Below are 16927 nucleotides of genomic sequence, written 5' to 3' on the forward strand. Positions count from 1 at the left end.
TGTAGGTTTGGCTCCCCGCAGCCTGGGGGGGCGCGAGCAGCAGCAGCGCGTCAGCTCCGCGGGGCCAGGCCACTCCGGCCTTTCACACACCAAGTGCAGGTTCATTTTGTCGGCAGCTGGGCAGCCTGGGCTAGCGGAGAAGGCAGCTGGGGCTAAGCAGCAGAGAGCAGGGAAGTGGGGCGAAGCCAGAGGCTGCCGGAGAGCCCCCGCCCAGCGCCCCGAGGAGAGCGGCCGACGGACGGGAGGACGAGGCTCCCGCCTTCGGCGCGCGAAAGCCGACCTGTCCTCGTGGACGAGCCCGCTCCCGACGCCGCAGAGCCGAGGAGCGTCAGGGCTGCCGTTCCTGCCCGGCGACGCGTGGGGGCCGCTCGTGGTGCCGAGCGCCATCGGCGCGCACGGGAACGGTAAAGCAGCGCAGGCAGCGCCCCAAGGACGGGCAACGAGGGAGCCCAAGCAGCCTCCCGTGGGCCCGCGGGCAGCTGGCAGTCAGGCGGGCCCGGCTCGCTCAGGGCCCAGGGATTCGGCCAGTTTGTTCTTGCCGGTAGCCGCCTCGTTCCCCTGCAGCTCCAGCCTCGATTGCTGCAGACCCTGCCCGGCACAGGGAGTGGCGCCCGTCCTCCTCAGCTCTCGGCCCAGCAGCGCCCGCCGGGGCTCCGGCTACCACGCCAGGGTGGCCGCGCTCCCCCGGGCCGACGGGCCCCCGAGCAGAGCGAGCAAGGCAACGCCTGCCAACGGCGCCAGGAACCGCCGGGGCCTCCGCCCCAAGTGCCCCCTACAGCCACCAAGGGGCTGGTTTCCCAGAGGGCTGAGCCCCCCAGCGAGCACCGGGTCAGCCCACACCACCCCTCAGGACCATGGCTCGGCTTTTCATTCCGCCCCCGCTTCACCCCCCGGCCCAGCCGAACCTTCCCCTGCTCCCGCACGCCCTGGGAAAACAGTCAGCAGGCAAGGGGAAAGAACCGCCCCCCAAGCCTCTCGGCCGGGGGAGGGGCAGCTGCCAGCCTTGGGGTATTTATCCCCAGCCTGCCTGCACTCTCGCCACTGGCTCCCAGGCCGGCCCAGGTCCCCCTTCCCTGCAGCCCATCACAGGCCAGCTCTGGGTCTACCTCCCCCCCAGTGCGCCCCCTCCCCAGCACTGTTCCCTCTAATCTTTTCCACCCATGTGCGGAATACATTTTATGTGCACTGAGGCATGTGTGGATGTGCACCACCAATACGAACAGAACACCTGGCTGTGGGTGCTCTGCGAATCAGCTGGGCGGCATTTGAATCTCTCCTGCGCGGCCGCCCACGCGCCTGGCTCACAGGGAGCCCTGCCCTCAATTCCTGAGGCTGCCACGCCCCCACCTTCTCCCAGGTGATGGGGTGTCTCCAGTCCCGTTGTCGGGAGGCAGCAGCAGAAAGGAGGCTGTGGGGTGGGTGCCTGTAATTAGCGAGTCATTCAGCCCTTGCCTCACAACGACTCTGGTGCCAGCTGCAGGCGCTGGGCCCCCCCTAGGTCTGGGCTGTTTTTAAATCCCCAGCCTCCAAACCAAGCCAGCGTCCCCTGGAGCTCAGGCCAGTGACAAGTCCCCCAGGGGCGCACACAGTAAATAGGAGCGTCCCTAGCCCACTGATGAGCAATGAACGCCAAAGGGTCCATCTGCCGGGGCGGCCCCGACCCCCTTAACTCTGACCCGCAGCAACAGCCTGAGTGCCTGACACCCGCGCTCCTTCTCAGCCACCACCGGGATCCCTTCTCAGGGACCGCAACGCCCGTCTCTGCCCTGACGCCACGGAGCCGGCCCCAAAGCCCGTTTCCAGCCCGGGGGCTGCCGGCCAGGCTCCCTGCGACGGCGGAGCCGGCCCCAAAGCCCGTTTCCAGCCCGGGGGCTGCCGGCCAGGCTCCCTGCGACAGCGGAGCCGGCCCCAAAGCCCGTTTCCAGCCCGGGGGCTGCCGGCCGGGCTCCCTGCGACGGCGGAGCCGGCCCCAAAGCCCGTTTCCAGCCCGGGGGCTGCCGGCCGGGCTCCCTGCGACGGCGGAGCCGGCGGTACAGCCTCCACGGGGTTCGCTTTCACAGAGCGGCAGCATCCTCCCCAGGGGCTTTGCTGCGGCTGCAGCCAGGCGTGGGGGGGCGGGGGAGGCTCAGGCCAAGCTCACACACACACAAACCTGCAGCACCGGGGCCCGGAGTGCACCAGCCACTCTCGCCCCTGGACCGACACCCTGACGTGTCCCCGGGCGGGCGGAAGCCGCACGCCTGCATCTCGGCTGGTGGCGTTGCCGGAGGGGGCCCAGGCCCCCAGCCGCGGTGGGAAACGCCCCAGGGCCAGGCGAGAGGGGAGGCTGTCCCGACCCTCGCTCTCTGCCGTGGGGCCAGACTCCCTGGGGACGAGCTGGGCCACGTGCCGTTCCCAGGCGCCAGCTTTGACTTTGCGAGGTCACCAGGGCGGGGGAGGGGGGATTGAAAATTTGGGTGCCCGGGGGCCTGGGCCACAGTGCAGCAGGCACGGCTGTGAGGCGCCCGCCTCGCCCCTTCCGGGCACGGCTGCCTCTGCCCCAGCTGTGCAAGCGGACGTGCTCCCAGCGCCTCCGTGCGCCCGGGCAGGGAAGGAGGGGACAGTCCCAGGAGAGACTTGGCCTGGGACCAGCCTCTCCCCCAGCTTCCCAGCCCCCTCGCCTCTAGCCCTGCTGCAGGATGCCTGAGCCGGGGGTTGAGGCCCGCCCTGGTGCAGGGCTGGGACTGGTGCTGTACCTGGCTGACAGCAGAGGGGCTGGGCCCGCCGGCCACGCAGCTGCTCTTCCTCCTTCCAGGCTGCAGAGAAACTGCCTGGGGAACGCTCTGCCCGCACCCAGTGGGCAAACAAGCCAGAGCCTCCTGGGCCACCCAGAGCCAGCGCCCTGACCCTGGGCCCACACCTGCCACCCCCTGGGCAGCAGCGAGCAGAGGCTGGTTGCTACGTACTCACAGGCTGCGGCTCCCAGGGGCTCCCAGCTCGGCTCCCCACCGGCCTGGCACAGAGGCACCTGCCTCCAGCGGCTCCTCCACCTGCCCCCACCTCTTCCCTTTGCTCTCAGCCTGGAGCAGGTAAGAACACACCCTCATTTGCATAGGGCGGGGCTAGTGCTCCTTGGGTTTAACCCTTCGGTGGGCCATGCACTGCCCAATCACAACGGGCTGGCTTACGGGGATCCCCGGCCCAGCTTGCAAACCACTGGGCAAAGGCCAAGCCCCCGCGGGACCCCTCCCCAGCGATGCCCATCGTGATGCCAGGGGCCGGGGCTGCTCTGGCACCTGTGGCCGCCTGCTTGCAGGGGCAGGGAACTCGGGCCTGTCTCGTGCCCCTCGGCACAGTGGGGCAGGACTAGCTGAATTCCAGCCCCCTGGCCCCTGTCCGCCCGCCCCCCAGCTGAGGCCAGGACCAACGCCTGGGCGCAGGGCCAGCCGCGGGGACCCTGGGCGCTAGGCCGGAGCCCAGGCTCTTGTTCCCCTGCCCAACTGCAGCTCCGGCCCTGTGGGCAGGGGCTGTTCAGTGGGCCCAGCGCGAGTGAATGTGGGGCCACGGCATGAGCAAGCAGAGCCCCTCCCCCCCCCTCAGGCTGAGGCTCTGCAGATCTTGGCCTGGGACTGAGCCCTGCTCCCAGCGCGACCCCTAAGCACAGCGGGGCTGGGACGGGGCTAGGCTGCCTGGGCGGAAGGGTGACGGGGGGCAGGGCTGCTGGCCGAGCGTGGGCTGAAAACACCATTCTCGGGGGGGTGGGGGGGGCTGTGGGTAGGAAACACCCTGCGGGGTGAACAGGACCGGCCCTGCTGCAGAGCGTGGGGGGGCCGACATGGGAGGGGCTCCCCTCACTCCCCATGGGGCGGGCTGCTCAGTCTCAGCTCTGGCCCCTCTGCTCAGCGACGGGAGGTCCCAGGCCTCGGCCCTACAGAGACCCCCTGGGCTGCCCCCCTGCCCCGCTGCCTGGGGCTCGTGCGGCCGGGGCGGGGCGGGGCGCTCCCAGCCAGGCAGGGGCAGGACTTTGCCCCAGTGCCTAGCGGCAAGAACCGAAGCCCCAGAGCCCGCCCTCGGCTCCGCCGCTGGGGACATTAGCCAGCCTCGGGCAGCGCCCAGCAGCGGCGGGTCCCGAAGCCCCTTAACCCGCCTGCAGCGAGCGGCCACGGGCCGCCCCCGGGGCTCTCTCGAGGGGGGGCCGCGCCACGCAGGGCGTCTTCTCCCCCGGCCTCGCCCCCACAAGCACCCAGTGGGCGCCCATTGACGAGAGGCCAAACCCTTGGGCCCAAGGACCCGCCGCGGCTGCCCCTGACTGTCCTGTAAGCAAATGGGGCCACGTCCCCCCATGGAGCAGGGCGCCCGTGGGGGGAGGGGCAGGAACACACTTGCCACTGCTGAGGTGTTGCGAGCGTCTGTGAGCAGTGCCAGACCACGTGGCCACTGACCCCCCCAGCTTGCTGCAATCTGACTGAAGCCAGGCGAGAAACTCCCCCCCCCTCCGGAGCTTTTACCTTCTGGGCAGAGCCCCTCCTGTGGCAACGAGACACCCGCCCTGTTCGCCACAGGCCGAGGGGAGTGGGGGGGGGCAGGCCCCCGCTGTGGAGCCTGGTTCTGCTCTACACCCGGCCTCACATGAGCAGTAGGGAGACGGAGAGGGAAGGGGGGGCTCTTTCCCTGGCTGCCTGGCCTTGCGGGTGGGGACTGTCCCGGCTCCAGGGGCGAGTGCCCGGCTGAGGGGGGTCCCTGCCCGGCTCTAGGGCGAGCGCCCGGCTGAGGGGGGTCCCTGCCTGGCTCTAGGGGCCAGCGCCCGGCTGAGGGGGGTCCCTGCCCGGCTCTAGGGGCCAGCGCCCGGCTGAGGGGGGTCCCTGCCCAGCTCTAGGGGCCAGCGCCCGGCTGAGGGGGGTCCCTGCCCGGCTCTAGGGGCCAGCGCCCAGCTGAGGGGGGTCCCTGCCCGGCTCTAGGGGCCAGCGCCCAGCTGAGGGGGGTCCCTGCCTGGCTCTAGGGGCCAGCGCCCGGCTGAGGGGGGTCCCTGCCCGGCTCTAGGGGCGAGCGCCCGGCTGAGGGGGGTCCCTGCCTGGCTCTAGGGGCGAGCGCCCGGCTGAGGGGGGTCCCTGCCTGGCTCTAGGGGCCAGCGCCTGGCTGAGGGGGGTCCCTGCCTGGCTCTAGGGGCCAGCGCCCGGCTGAGGGGGGTCCCTGGCCGGCTCTAGGGGCCAGCGCCCGGCTGAGGGGGTCCCTGCCCGGCTCTAGGGCGAGCGCCCGGCTGAGGGGGTCCCTGCCCGGCTCTAGGGGCCAGCGCCCGGCTGAGGGGGGTCCCTGCCCGGCTCTAGGGCGAGCGCCCGGCTGAGGGGGTCCCTGCCCGGCTCTAGGGGCCAGCGCCCGGCTGAGGGGGGTCCCTGCCCGGCTCTAGGGGCCAGCGCCCGGCCGAGGGGGGTCCCTGCCCGGCTCTAGGGGCCAGCGCCCGGCTGAGGGGGGTCCCTGCCCGGCTCTAGGGGCCAGCGCCCGGCTGAGGGGGGTCCCTGCCTGCCATGGCAGGGGGCCGGAGCGCCCGGTGCGGTGGGCAGTGCTTGTTGCCGCGCGGTGGGCGTTGGCAGGAAGCTGGCTCCGGGTGACGGCAGGGCTGTGGCAGCCCAGCACCGTGGCGGGGCGAGGCTCAGGCAGGCGTCTCTGGCATGCGGCACTCAGCGCCCTGGTGCTATTAATAGCGGCGCACCCGCAGCCTTTGCCCTGGCGTGCGGTGGGGTGATTGCAGCGGCTGCCTGGCCAGGCTGGGTGCAGTCTAGGGGCAGGGCACCAGCCTGGGAGTCATGAGAGCTGGTCCTGGCCCCAGATCTGCTGCTGAACTTCTGGGTGACCTGGGGCAAGTCTCCCCCTCCTCCTCCCCCAGCCTCTCTCCCGGCTGCTCTCATCTGCCGTCAGCGTCAGGGCGCCTGTGGGCAGGACAGTCTCTGCACAGCGTTCGCGCCGCACCCAGGGCCACAGAACATGGAGCCGCCCGGCTGGAGCAGAGCCCAGGGCCCTGCCCGACAGTGGCCAGCACCAGCTGCTGCAGAGGCAGGTGTAAGAACCCAGCAGTCGCAGCTAGGGGATCATCTGCCCCCACAGGTCTCAGCCTGTTCTCGCTGGGCCGAGTTGGATGGAACCCCCTCCGCTCGCGGTTTGTCCCCCTCCCGGCCTTGTGGTTGCTAATTGCAGTATCTGGAGACCCTTATCCCCAGTTGCTTTCACAATCCCGCTAATTCCCTGCCGTCGGCAGCAATCTCATGTGGCCAGGAGTTCCACAGTCTAATCACGCTGCACGGGCAAAGCATTTTCCTGCATCTGTTCTGAATTTCCCACCTGCTGGTGCCGTTGCCCTTGTGCCGTGAGCGGGGCCCCAGCAGCTCCCTGTGCCCTGCTCCAGCCCGCTTGTTATTTTATCCGTGCGTCTCTCCTCCCTCCTTGCTGAGGGGAGCAAGGGGCCCTGGCTTGGGGACCCTGAAGTGCATTTAGCTCAGCATTGGCGGGCTGGCTGCTGCCACAGGGCCGCTGCTCTCCGTGCCCTGGGCACAAGGCTGCACTGAGTTCAGGGCTGGGGGGTTAGACACGCTCCCGGCACCTCGGACAAACCCAGAGGAGCTGGGAACATCAGAGCACCAGACGGGGTCAGAGCAAGGCCCATCCAGCCCAGTGTCCCGCCTGCCCACAGCGGCAAGGCCAGGTGCCCCAGAGGGAGGGAACAGAGCAGGGAACCATCCAGTGATCCCTCCCCGTCACCCATTACCAGCCTCTGACACACAGGCCAGGGACCCCTCCCTGCTCAGCCCGGCTCATGGCCACTGATGGACCTAACCTCCATGAATGTATCCAGCTCTTTCTTGAACCCTATTAAAGTCCTGGCCTTCACAGCATCCTCTAGCAAGGAGTTCCACAGGTTGCCTGTGTGCTGAAGAAGCACTTCATTTTGTGCGTTTTAAACCTGCTGCCCATTCATTTCATGTGATGACCCTGAGTTCCTGTGTTATGGGATGAAGTAAATAAGTCTTCGGTATTCACTTTCTCTCCCCCGCCCAGCCCTGGTTTCATAGAGCTCCGGCATATCCCCCTCGGTCGCCTCTTTTCTAAGCTGAAAGGCTGGGGCCCCGTTCCCCTCAGTGATGTCTGGCGCGCCCGGTTTAAGCCGACGCCTGGCCAAGGCGGATCAGCTCTCTGCCTAACAAAGTGTCAGTGTTGTTACACAACCGCACTGTATTGGCACAAGGAAATAAGGAGATAAACCCTAAATCCCTGCTTGGGGTGAGCGGCGTCACCCGCCCGCCACGCTTGCTGGGCCCTTAGGACGGCATTGGGGGTAGAGCCGAGCTAAAGGGCAGCGCAGAGCACTGAGCGCAGGACCGGAGCTGCCAACAAACTTCACAGGCCTGCAGGAAGCTTGCGCAGGACCCCTGGCTCTTCACAGCAGCCGAACTCAGCCCGGCTGGGGGGGGGGGGGGTGGCTGGAGGCCGGGGTAAAGGGGGTACCCGGGGCGTGGAGCCTGCAGCCGGGGCCTGGGGCGGGAGGCTGCGGTGGGGCCAGGGGAGGTGTGAGAGGGGGCCGCACAGCAGGGGCTGGATCGCACGGCGCCACTGGCGGAGTCCGAGCCTGCTGGAGTCAGGGCCAGAGGAGGCAGCGGGAGGGGGAGGGGGGAGAGAGCTGGGGCTGGGGGGTGGAGCCACCACCACATGGGTGCAGCTGGGGCAGGGGGTTGGGGCATGAGAGGGGTGAGGGGTGCAGGCTCTGGGAGGGAGTTTGGGGATGGCCGGGCGGGGGGGCTGGGGCAGGGGGTTGGGTGTGAGCCTCCCAGAGCCTGCACCCCTCACCCCTCTCATGCCCCAACCCCCTGCCCCAGCCCCCCCCCACCCGGCCATCCCCAAACTCCCCCCCAGAGCCTGCACCCCTCACCCCTCTCAGCCGCGCGGACACTTGCCCCTTAGAAAAACACCGCCTGGGCCGCTGGCTGCTGCAGGGCAAATCGTTGGTTACTCGCTGGGGAACTCCCTTTCCTCTTCCAGGAGAGCAGGCGGGCTGGCAGTGGGCACGGCTGGGCAGGCGAGCGAGGGGAGGGCACCGTGCGGCGCTGCCGGGGGAGGGGTGAGGCCGACAGGGAAATGGCACCACATGGGCTTTGGGCCAGATGCAAATCCGCCACATCCCCCAGCCCCCCCAGAACGGAGCCTGACCCCAGGGCCCCGCCCATGGCAAGGCAAAACCCTCCAGCGGGAGCATCCCTGCAGGAACCAGGAGCCCTCGGCGCCGTGGGGACGGACGCGTCTCTGTCAGGGCCGAGTAGGAGAGGGACGGAGCCCGACTAGCAACCCTGAGCATGACCCGCGCCAGGCGAGCGTAAAACTGGCATGGGCGGGCAATGTGCACCAATTGGCACGGGCGGGCAGTGCGCACTAATTGGCACGGGCGGGCAATGTGCACCAATTGGCACGGGCGGGCAGTGTGCACTAATTGGCACGGGCGGGCAATGTGCACCAATTGGCACGGGCGGGCAGTGCGCACTAATTGGAACGGGCGGGCAGTGTGCACTAATTGGCACGGGTGGGCAGTGTGCACTAATTGGCACGGGCGGGCAGTGCACACTAATTGGCACGGGTGGGCAGTGCGCACTAATTGGCACGGGCGGGCAGTGTGCACCAATTGGCACGGGTGGGCAGTGCGCACTAATTGGCACAGGCGGGCACTGTGCACTAATTGGCACAGGTGGGCAATGTGCACTAATTGGCACGGATGTGCAATGTGCACCAATTGGCACGGGTGGGCATTGCGCACTAATTGGCACGGGCGGGCAGTGCGCACCAATTGGCACGGGCGGGCAGTGCGCACCAATTGGCATGGATGTGCAATGTGCACCAATTGGCACGGGCGGGCAGTGCGCACTAATTGGCACAGATGTGCAATGTGCACCAATTGGCATGGGTGGGCAGTGCGCACTAATTGTCACGGGCGGGCAGTGCGCACTAATTGGCACGGGCGGGCAGTGTGCACCAATTGGCACAGGCGGGCAGTGCGCACTAATTGGCACGGGCGGGCAGTGTGCACCAATTGGCACGGGTGGGCAGTGCGCACCAATTGGCACGGGTGGGCAGTGTGCACCAATTGGCACGGGCGGGCAATGTGCACCAATTGGCACGGGTGGGCAGTGCGCACCAATTGGCACGGGTGGGCAATGTGCACTAATTGGCACGGGCGGGCAATGTGGGCGACTGGCATGCTCTGGCAGCCTCGGCCCTTGGGTACTGGTGACACCTAGTGGGGAAGGCTGAGACGTGCGCAGGCAGAAGGTTCCCCTCTCTCTGGCCGTCCGGTTCGTGCGGTGCCAGCCCTCGGGGTGCGTCCTGCCCAGTTTGGCAGCTGGCCGTGCTCACCGGGGGCCTGGTGGAAAGGCCCCAGAGGTGAAATCCGCCCGGCTGACGAAGGGCAGCGCTTGCGGTGCTACGCACCTTCCACTGGAGCCCAGGCCCTGGGGTCGCAGACGTCCGGGTGGCCCGGAGGAGGTGCTGGGAATCGGGAGGAACGGGCAGCAAAGTCTCATCGTGCCCCGTTAGCTCAGCCCTGGTGCAGGGAGAGCCAGGCCGTTTCAATCGCCTGCTACTGCACCCAGCATCTGTACCCCGGCACCCGCTTCTTCACAACCGGCCCAACAAAGAGAACAACAGGACCCCCTGGGCATCACCTGCAGCCCCCGACCCAGCCCCTCCGGCGCATCGTTAACGATCTACAGCCTCGCCTGGGTAACGATCCCGCCCTCTCACAGGCCCTGGGGCACAGGCCAACCCTCGCCTACAGCCTCCAACGAGTTCTGTCCAGCAACCACGTATCACCCCCCAGACACTCACCCAGGAACCCGCCCCTGCAATCAGCCCCGGTGCCCACTCTGCCCACACAGCAACACCAGCGACACCATCGGCCACCACACCAGAGGCTCATACAACTGCACGTCCCCCAGCGTGATCTCTGCCAGCACGTGCCAGCAGTGCCCCTCGGCCATGGACATTGGTCAAACCGGACAGTCTCTGCGACAAGGGATTCCCGGACACAAATCGGATACTCGAAATGGTGACACAAGAAGCCTGCTGGGGACGTTTCACTTGCCCGGTGCTCACTGCGGGCTCTCAGAGTTTTGACATTAATTCAAGCCAGTTTCCAAAGGGAAGCTGCAGAGCTTATTTCCTTCCCAGGTTTGAGACCTGCAACAGAGACTTAAACGAAGCCCTGAACTGGCCGACCCGCCACATTCCACGTCCTAACGACGTCAAAAGCCGAGCACGGAGGACCCAGTCCAGCGGCCTCCTGCGGTGCAGCCCTGCGGTTTGTGGGGTGGGGGGTCTTAGTGCCGAGGCTGCAGCAAGCTGAGTGCAGGAGCCCCCAGCCTGGGGCTGGGCCGGAGGGGAGGCGGCCTGGCCGGAAGGGTGGTGGTGCCCATAATAAGCTGGTGGCGTTTAGTCTGCCTTCTCCATTGCCTACAGCAGAAAAGCCCCGAGAGGGCCCTAGTGGTCAGAGCAGTCGGCAAAAGCTTGGGAGACCTGGGTTGAGATCCCTGCTCCCCACACACTTCCTTTGTGAGCCTGGGTGCGCTCTGCCTCAGTTTCCCATCTGTACCATGGGCGGGATCTGGACAAAGCCTGGCCGGGTTGATTTAGTTGGGGTTGGTCCTGCCTTGGGCAGGGGCCGGACTTGATGCCTCCTGAGGTCTCTTCCGGTTCTATGGGCCTCCGCTGGGAAGACAAACCCTCGGGCTGGCCAGAGACAGACCAAGCCCTTTCGCAAGTTTCCAAGGTTTCAGAATCTGTTTTCGTTCAGCCTTGGGCCCAGAACAAAGTCGTTCAAACGCCCCCAGCCGGACGCGCGTCAGACCAGCTGCTTGCAGGTCCAAAAGGTTGAGGTTGCGTAGCAGGTGTGTCTTGTGCTCTGCACCCAGAGACCTGCCCCTGCAGCTGCCACGCTCAGTGCAACTCCACTGAGCACGTCAGCGCTGAGGAAACCGCTTTCTGGAAACGCTTTGTTCAAGCCCCAATAAAAACCCTCTAAGAAATACGCGAATGACAGTGGGGGGGGGCACGGAGACTCCGGGGGGCCTCAGACGGGCCACACAGAAATATGCTTTTAGTATTGATACGTCTGCTCGCTTCTTTGCACCGCAGCCACCCCGGCCCGAGCACTGCAAGGACGGGTCCCTCACGGGAGAGGGGGAGGATTTCTTCCCCTCATCCCAGCATTCTCCTGAACTACGAAAACCCTAGAAATGGCCCGGAGTGAACCACGTCATCTCTATCCCAGAGCTAGAGGCTACGTCTGGACTACGGGGTTTTCCCGCCGCGTCCAGGGACTGCGTCTGCTCTTCCGCTTTTTTCTGCGCTCTTTCGGAAGCCCTGTCTTCCGCCTCCCGCGAGAAAGAAGGGCTCTTCCGAAAGGGGTTTTTCCCGAGTAGACCAGCCAAAGTTTGGAAAAGCCTCTTCCGAAAAAACTGTCGGAAAGAGGTAGGCACGTTTTCCCATAAAGCCCCGGGGTGTAGGCATAGCCTAAGGCACTGCACAACTGCTTTGTTTGGCAGGCAACGGCGCCCTTAGCAGGAGCACGGCGTCTAATTCCTTTAGAACAGAAAGAAAATTAAATAAGTATCAGACCCACTCAGCTCTGACATCTTGTGGCACTAGTTAGCCTGAAACTGGCAATGGCTAGTCTTACTTTGGTGTGTCCAGACTACACCTCTCTGACAACAGAGCGATGCAAACCAGGCACGTCGAATTGCTAATGAAGCCGGGATTTAAATATCCCACACCTCATTAGCATAAACATGGCCACCCGCTTTTTTTCTAAACGGAGTTAAAAAAAACCCAGCAGTCTAGACCCGGATCTGTCGAAAATAAAGCCTTTTTCAACAGATCCTGTAAACCTCGTTTTTTGAGGAATACAGGATCTGTCGAAAAAGGCTTTACTTTCGACAGCTCTGCGTCTAGACTGCCTTTTCTTTCGAAAAAGCTCCATTTTGAAAAAAAAGGTGGCCATGTTTATGCTAATGAGGCGCAGGATATTTAAATTCCGGGTTCATTAGCAATTTCAACATGCCTGATTTGCATCCCTCTGTCGACAGGGGGATGCAGTCTAGCCCTTGTTACTGACTCTGGGGGGAGAGAGCAAGAGACCCCCCATCAGGACGCCTGGGCTCTCTCAGCTCTGGGAGGGGAGTGGGGTCTAGTGGTTAGAGCAGGGGGCATTTGGGCTCGATATAAGAACATCAGAGCAGCCAGGCTGGGTCAGGCCAACAGTCCATCCAGCCCAGTGTCCTCTCAGCCCACAGCGGCCGATGCCGGGCGCTTCAGAAGGAACGAACAGACGAGGCGTCATCACGATCCATCCCCGTCGCCCATTCCCAGCCCTGGGAAGAGAGACCAGGGACCCAGCCTGGCCAGTCGCCACTGAAGGACCGAACCTCCTTGAACGGACTTTGTTCTTATTGGACCCTGCTCTGGCCTGGGTCTGGCCACCGTCTCCTGGCCAAGCATTCCGCAAGCTCACTGGGAAGAAATAAATGTCTTGTTTATTTTACATTTGCTGCCTCTAAATGCCATTGGGTCGGCTCCTTGGGCCATACGAGGGAAGGAGTGAACAAGGCTCCCTATTCTATGTTTCTGCACTATTCCTGGTTTTCTAGACCTCGAACAGCCCCCGCCCTTTAGTCATTCTTCTGCAAGATGGAAGGTCCCAGTCTCGTTACTCTCGCCTCAGTACTGAGGCTCCTCCTCACCCCCCTTCATTTCTGTTGCCCTGTCGGTGCCTTTCCCAAATGCAATGCAGGTTTTTCACGTGGTGAGCAGACCTGCAGGCAGTGTTCACGATGTGGGCGTACAATGACTTTCTGTAGAGGCGCTATGGTGTTTTGTCTAATTATCTATTCCTTTGCCTAATGAGTCCCAATATTCTGTTCGCTTTTTAGCCACTGCACATTGACCAGAAGTTTTCAGGGAACTATCCGCAAGGATTCCGAGATCTCCCTCTGGAGTGGTCACAGTGATTCTAGACTCCATCGTTTTTGTATGTCTAGTTGGGATTTTATTTTTCCACGTCCATCACTTTGCACTTATCAACACTGAATTCCACCTGCCCTTGTGTTGCCCAGTCACCCGGCTTTGGGGGATCTTTGCAGTCATCTTTGGATTAGTCCCTGTTCACCCCTTTTTCAAGAACGTTTATGAGAAGTTTAACAGGAGAGATCCAAATGCAGATCCCTGCAGCGCAACACTCACTCCTACAGGCCCCTCCCCCATCCTTTAAGTAGCGTACCCGGCCATGTTTTCACGATGCTCTATGGATCCTTCAGTTACTGCCACTGGCAAACATCACCCCACCAAGCTTCCATTGACGGGAGCAGGAACGCAGACTCTACCAACGCATCAACCGCCGCAGCCAACCTCTTCCCATCCAGAAATACCTCGATCAACCTCCAACATCGCGTCTAAGATCCCACAAGCCCCCGGCAGCGAGCGAAGGAAGTCCCGGCCAATGTCAAGGAACTGTGGCGAGCTGAACGGCAGCGCAAACATCACAAACATCCCGCGCAAATATCTCATGTTGGATCCCACCACTGAGCAGAAAGGCCTCCATCTCCCCCGGAGACCGGGGTGGGTCCTGGACCGGGCAGGGCAGGTGCAGTTACCTACTGCGTGAGTGGAATTTGTTGCCATCTCCACGTTGCGATTGTGGCAGTCTGCAGACTCTGCCCCACGTTGTTGCGGCATGCCCAACATGAAAACGCATTGGCTCACTGGAGGATCTCCACAATTAACCAGCGACGCTGCTCGCTGGCTGGAGAGCTACTGCCCCAGCCCCCGTGGTGAGTAGCGACACAGCCACCGAGGCTTACCAGGGAGTCGACCACTCGACTCGCCGCTTTCGTCCCTAGGGTGAGTGGCCTGGGCGGGGCGGGGCGGGGCTGGCAGCCCCAGACTGTGCGCACGGCGCTGCGCTTCTCGGGACGCTGCAGGGAGATACTGCCGGTGCGGCAGGACCAGTAGTGCTTGTGTCCCGTCAGCCTGGCCAGCAGGGACCAGCAGCAGGACTGGGTTTAACTAGCCCAGCCCGGCCCGGCGGCCGGAGAGCCCCAGTCCTCGGCGGGGTTTCCTCCCGGGCCTGCAGCAGCACAAAGGGGGTGTGACCCCAACAGCGCTTTGGTCCGGGTGCCGAAGCAGGAAAGGAGCAGGGGACGCCGCACGGAGAGACTGGCCCAGACCCCGCCCACCCTGCTGATCCAATCACCCCAACCCGGGCCCCTGCTGTGCCCCGCCCGGGGGCCGCTACTCACTGGAGCTGGCCGGCTGGACTCCGCCGTCTCCCATCTCTCCAGCCCCTTGATGGATTCGTAAATGTTCTCGGACTGGCTCTTGGTGAGAGCCTGCGGGGCCGGCAAAGCGCCTGCCGTGGTGCCCGCCCTGCGAGAGCCCCTGGGCCCGGCTCTCCCTGGGGGGCTGACCCGGGCCAGGTCGTCCAGGGACTGCGCCGGGCGCATGTGCGGGGCTGGGGAGCAGTGGAATGAACTCAGCACCGGCGGGGGGTCCCCTCCGTGGCGGGTGACGCCGGCGTCTGTGCACGTGGGCCCCACAGTCCCAGCGCCCGAGCCCAGGGCCCCAGCACCCCAGGGCGTCTCGGGTGCACGGGGGTCCGTGTTGTGCCGCTCGGCTGGCGGGGCAGCACGCAGGAATTTGTACTCGTATCCCACAGGCTGGTCCTGGCCAGCCCCTGCCGGCTGCAGGACGAGTCTCTCCGCAGCGTCCCTGGAGCCCAGCTGTCCGGGGGCCTCGGGAGGCAGCTCCAAGCCGGGGGGAGGGCGGGTGACGGGGGGCAGCTCCTTCACGTACTTCGCTGGGATGTAGAAGGGCCGGGCGTCCCTGCTCTTTCTCACGTGCCACCAGTGACTGTTAGTCCGTCTCAGCAGGACGTAGCGCTCGTTGGGCTTGATGGAGACGAGCGTCCCGTCCTTCGCTACGTACTCGAACTCGTACTCCACGAGGACGCACTCCTCCTCCGGCGCGCCCGCCGGCTCCATGCCTGCTCCTGGGGTGGCGCCCGTGTGCGCTGCCTGAAAGACACGGAGCAGAGGGACACGTTCACAGCACGCCTGCTGCTCCGGCTCCTGGGGGCGTCTCTTTCCAGCCACCAGCTTTACTCCCGAGGACTTGAGCCCGGCTGAGCCCAGCCGCCCCCTTTTCACAGGGCAGGGAGTTAACCAGCTGAGCCGAGCTTTGAGGCCAGGTTTGGGGTGCGTGGCTCTGTCAGGCCAATGGGCCGTGTGCAGAAAGCGGGGGGCGGGGGGGACAACTGCAATCACAATCCCACGGCTACTTAGGCAACTGCAAACTCCAGTGGTTGTGCTGCTAACAGCCGGGAGCCTGCACCTGGGGGGGAAATGAAGCAACAGGAGCACACGCGGCTCCCATATGAACGCGTTCTGGCACCCGGGCCAGTCTTACTCGGATGGTGCCATTGCGCTCACCCGACCTCCTGCACATCGCAGGCCACCCGGCCTCATCGCCCCCATTTACTCTCGTTTAAACCTGCACGTGAGCATGTTCCCGCGAATCTTTTCCATCATGTGCGGAATAATGGTATGTGCACCGAGGCATGTGTGACTGTGCACCACCAGTAGCAAAGCCTGGTTCTGGGTGCTGTGCCAAACAGCTGGGCAGCACTGGACTCTCTCTTGCATGCCCAGCTCACAGGGGGCACCGCAAGTGACACGGGGCCCATGCTGCAGCAAAGGCTGAAGCGCCCACACTGTCACTACCAAGCCAACCCAGGGGAAAATTCCTTCTGACCCCAAATAGGAGGGTGGGGTAGATCCTGGGCAAGATGCACCCGGCAGATCCCTGGGAAAGGATTCCCTGTGGGAGCCCCCCCTGTCTCCGGCCGCTATGGACAGTTGCTGATGGGCCGCATGCCATTGCAGGCAGCCCCACCAGCCCCTCCACCCCACATGTGCCAAGCTCAGGCTTGCAGCCAGGTGGGTTTTCTGCCCCGATTGCTCCCTTGGGAGGCTGCTCCAGAACTTCACCCCCTGCCCCGCTCAGAACCTCCGTCCCTGTCATAGAAGCAGTCACAGGCGGGGCCCGGAGCCCCGAGGGCCGGGATGGAGGCGTCACGCAGCCTCGCACAGCCTGCAACCTGCAAATGCGAACACCAGCTGGCCCTGAGCGGCTTTCGCCCACACTCTTGAGCTGGGAAAGTCCAAGCGGTGAACGAGCTGGACCTCGGTGTCAGCTCCGGAGACTGCTCAGAGCGGCGTGGGGCCAGTGCGGGCACCCCGTAAACAACCGTGCTACAAGCCTGGGGAGTTGCACCAGGGACCTAGACCTCGGAGGGTGCCCTGGATTCCCCCAGCTGGAGCCCCGTCGAAGCAAGGATCAGGGATGGGACTCTCCGCGGGAGACGGGGGGAAGCATTCCAAGCGCCTTTTATACGCCGTCACGGCGCGTCGGGGACACCGAGCCCTGCACCCCCTCCGCGGCCAGAGGGGCCTCTCAGCCGGCAGGTAGAAGAGAAGGTTTCTTGGGACACAGCGCGCTGGTAACACAGGAGCCAAGAGCAGGCGGCCTTATTCCTCTCGGGGAGAAGGGGTCCAGGCCCTTCACCCCCCTTTCCTGCCACAAGCCCCTTCTCTCCTCCTACCCCACCCCCGACCTGTGTCAGCCCAGCCTGCCCTGTGGCTCCCTTCCCGGGCAGGAGCTGTGATCTGTGTCTGGCCTCAGGCGTGGGGGCCCAGCACACGGCTGCAGTGCGTCGCCCCTCCAGCGAGCGTTGCCGAGCCCCGGGAAACAGGAATCACACCCGGCACCATACAGCAAGGAGCGAATGTCCCAGGCCGCAAGAGGCCAGCACCCCGCGGCACACCCCTCCCCCCGTCCAGGCCGAGCGGAGCGGGGTCCCCCCGCCTGT

At 64.9% G+C, this 16927-nt stretch overlaps 1 protein-coding gene across 2 annotated transcripts in view; it reads right to left on the reverse strand.

The window, feature by feature from the left end:
- ARHGAP27 (Rho GTPase activating protein 27) overlaps positions 1–16927 on the reverse strand; it is a 57396-nt gene that overhangs the window by 24851 nt on the left and 15618 nt on the right. For both annotated transcript variants that reach the window (XM_075911765.1, XM_075911764.1), the window contains one exon: positions 14301–15074. In XM_075911765.1, coding sequence (XP_075767880.1) covers positions 14301–15041 — 741 coding nt within the window. In that variant the 5' untranslated portion in view covers positions 15042–15074. The remainder of the gene's footprint in view (positions 1–14300; positions 15075–16927) is intronic.

The sequence above is a fragment of the Pelodiscus sinensis genome, chromosome 29, assembly GCF_049634645.1.
Source record: "Pelodiscus sinensis isolate JC-2024 chromosome 29, ASM4963464v1, whole genome shotgun sequence".
NCBI lineage: Eukaryota > Metazoa > Chordata > Testudines > Trionychidae > Pelodiscus > Pelodiscus sinensis.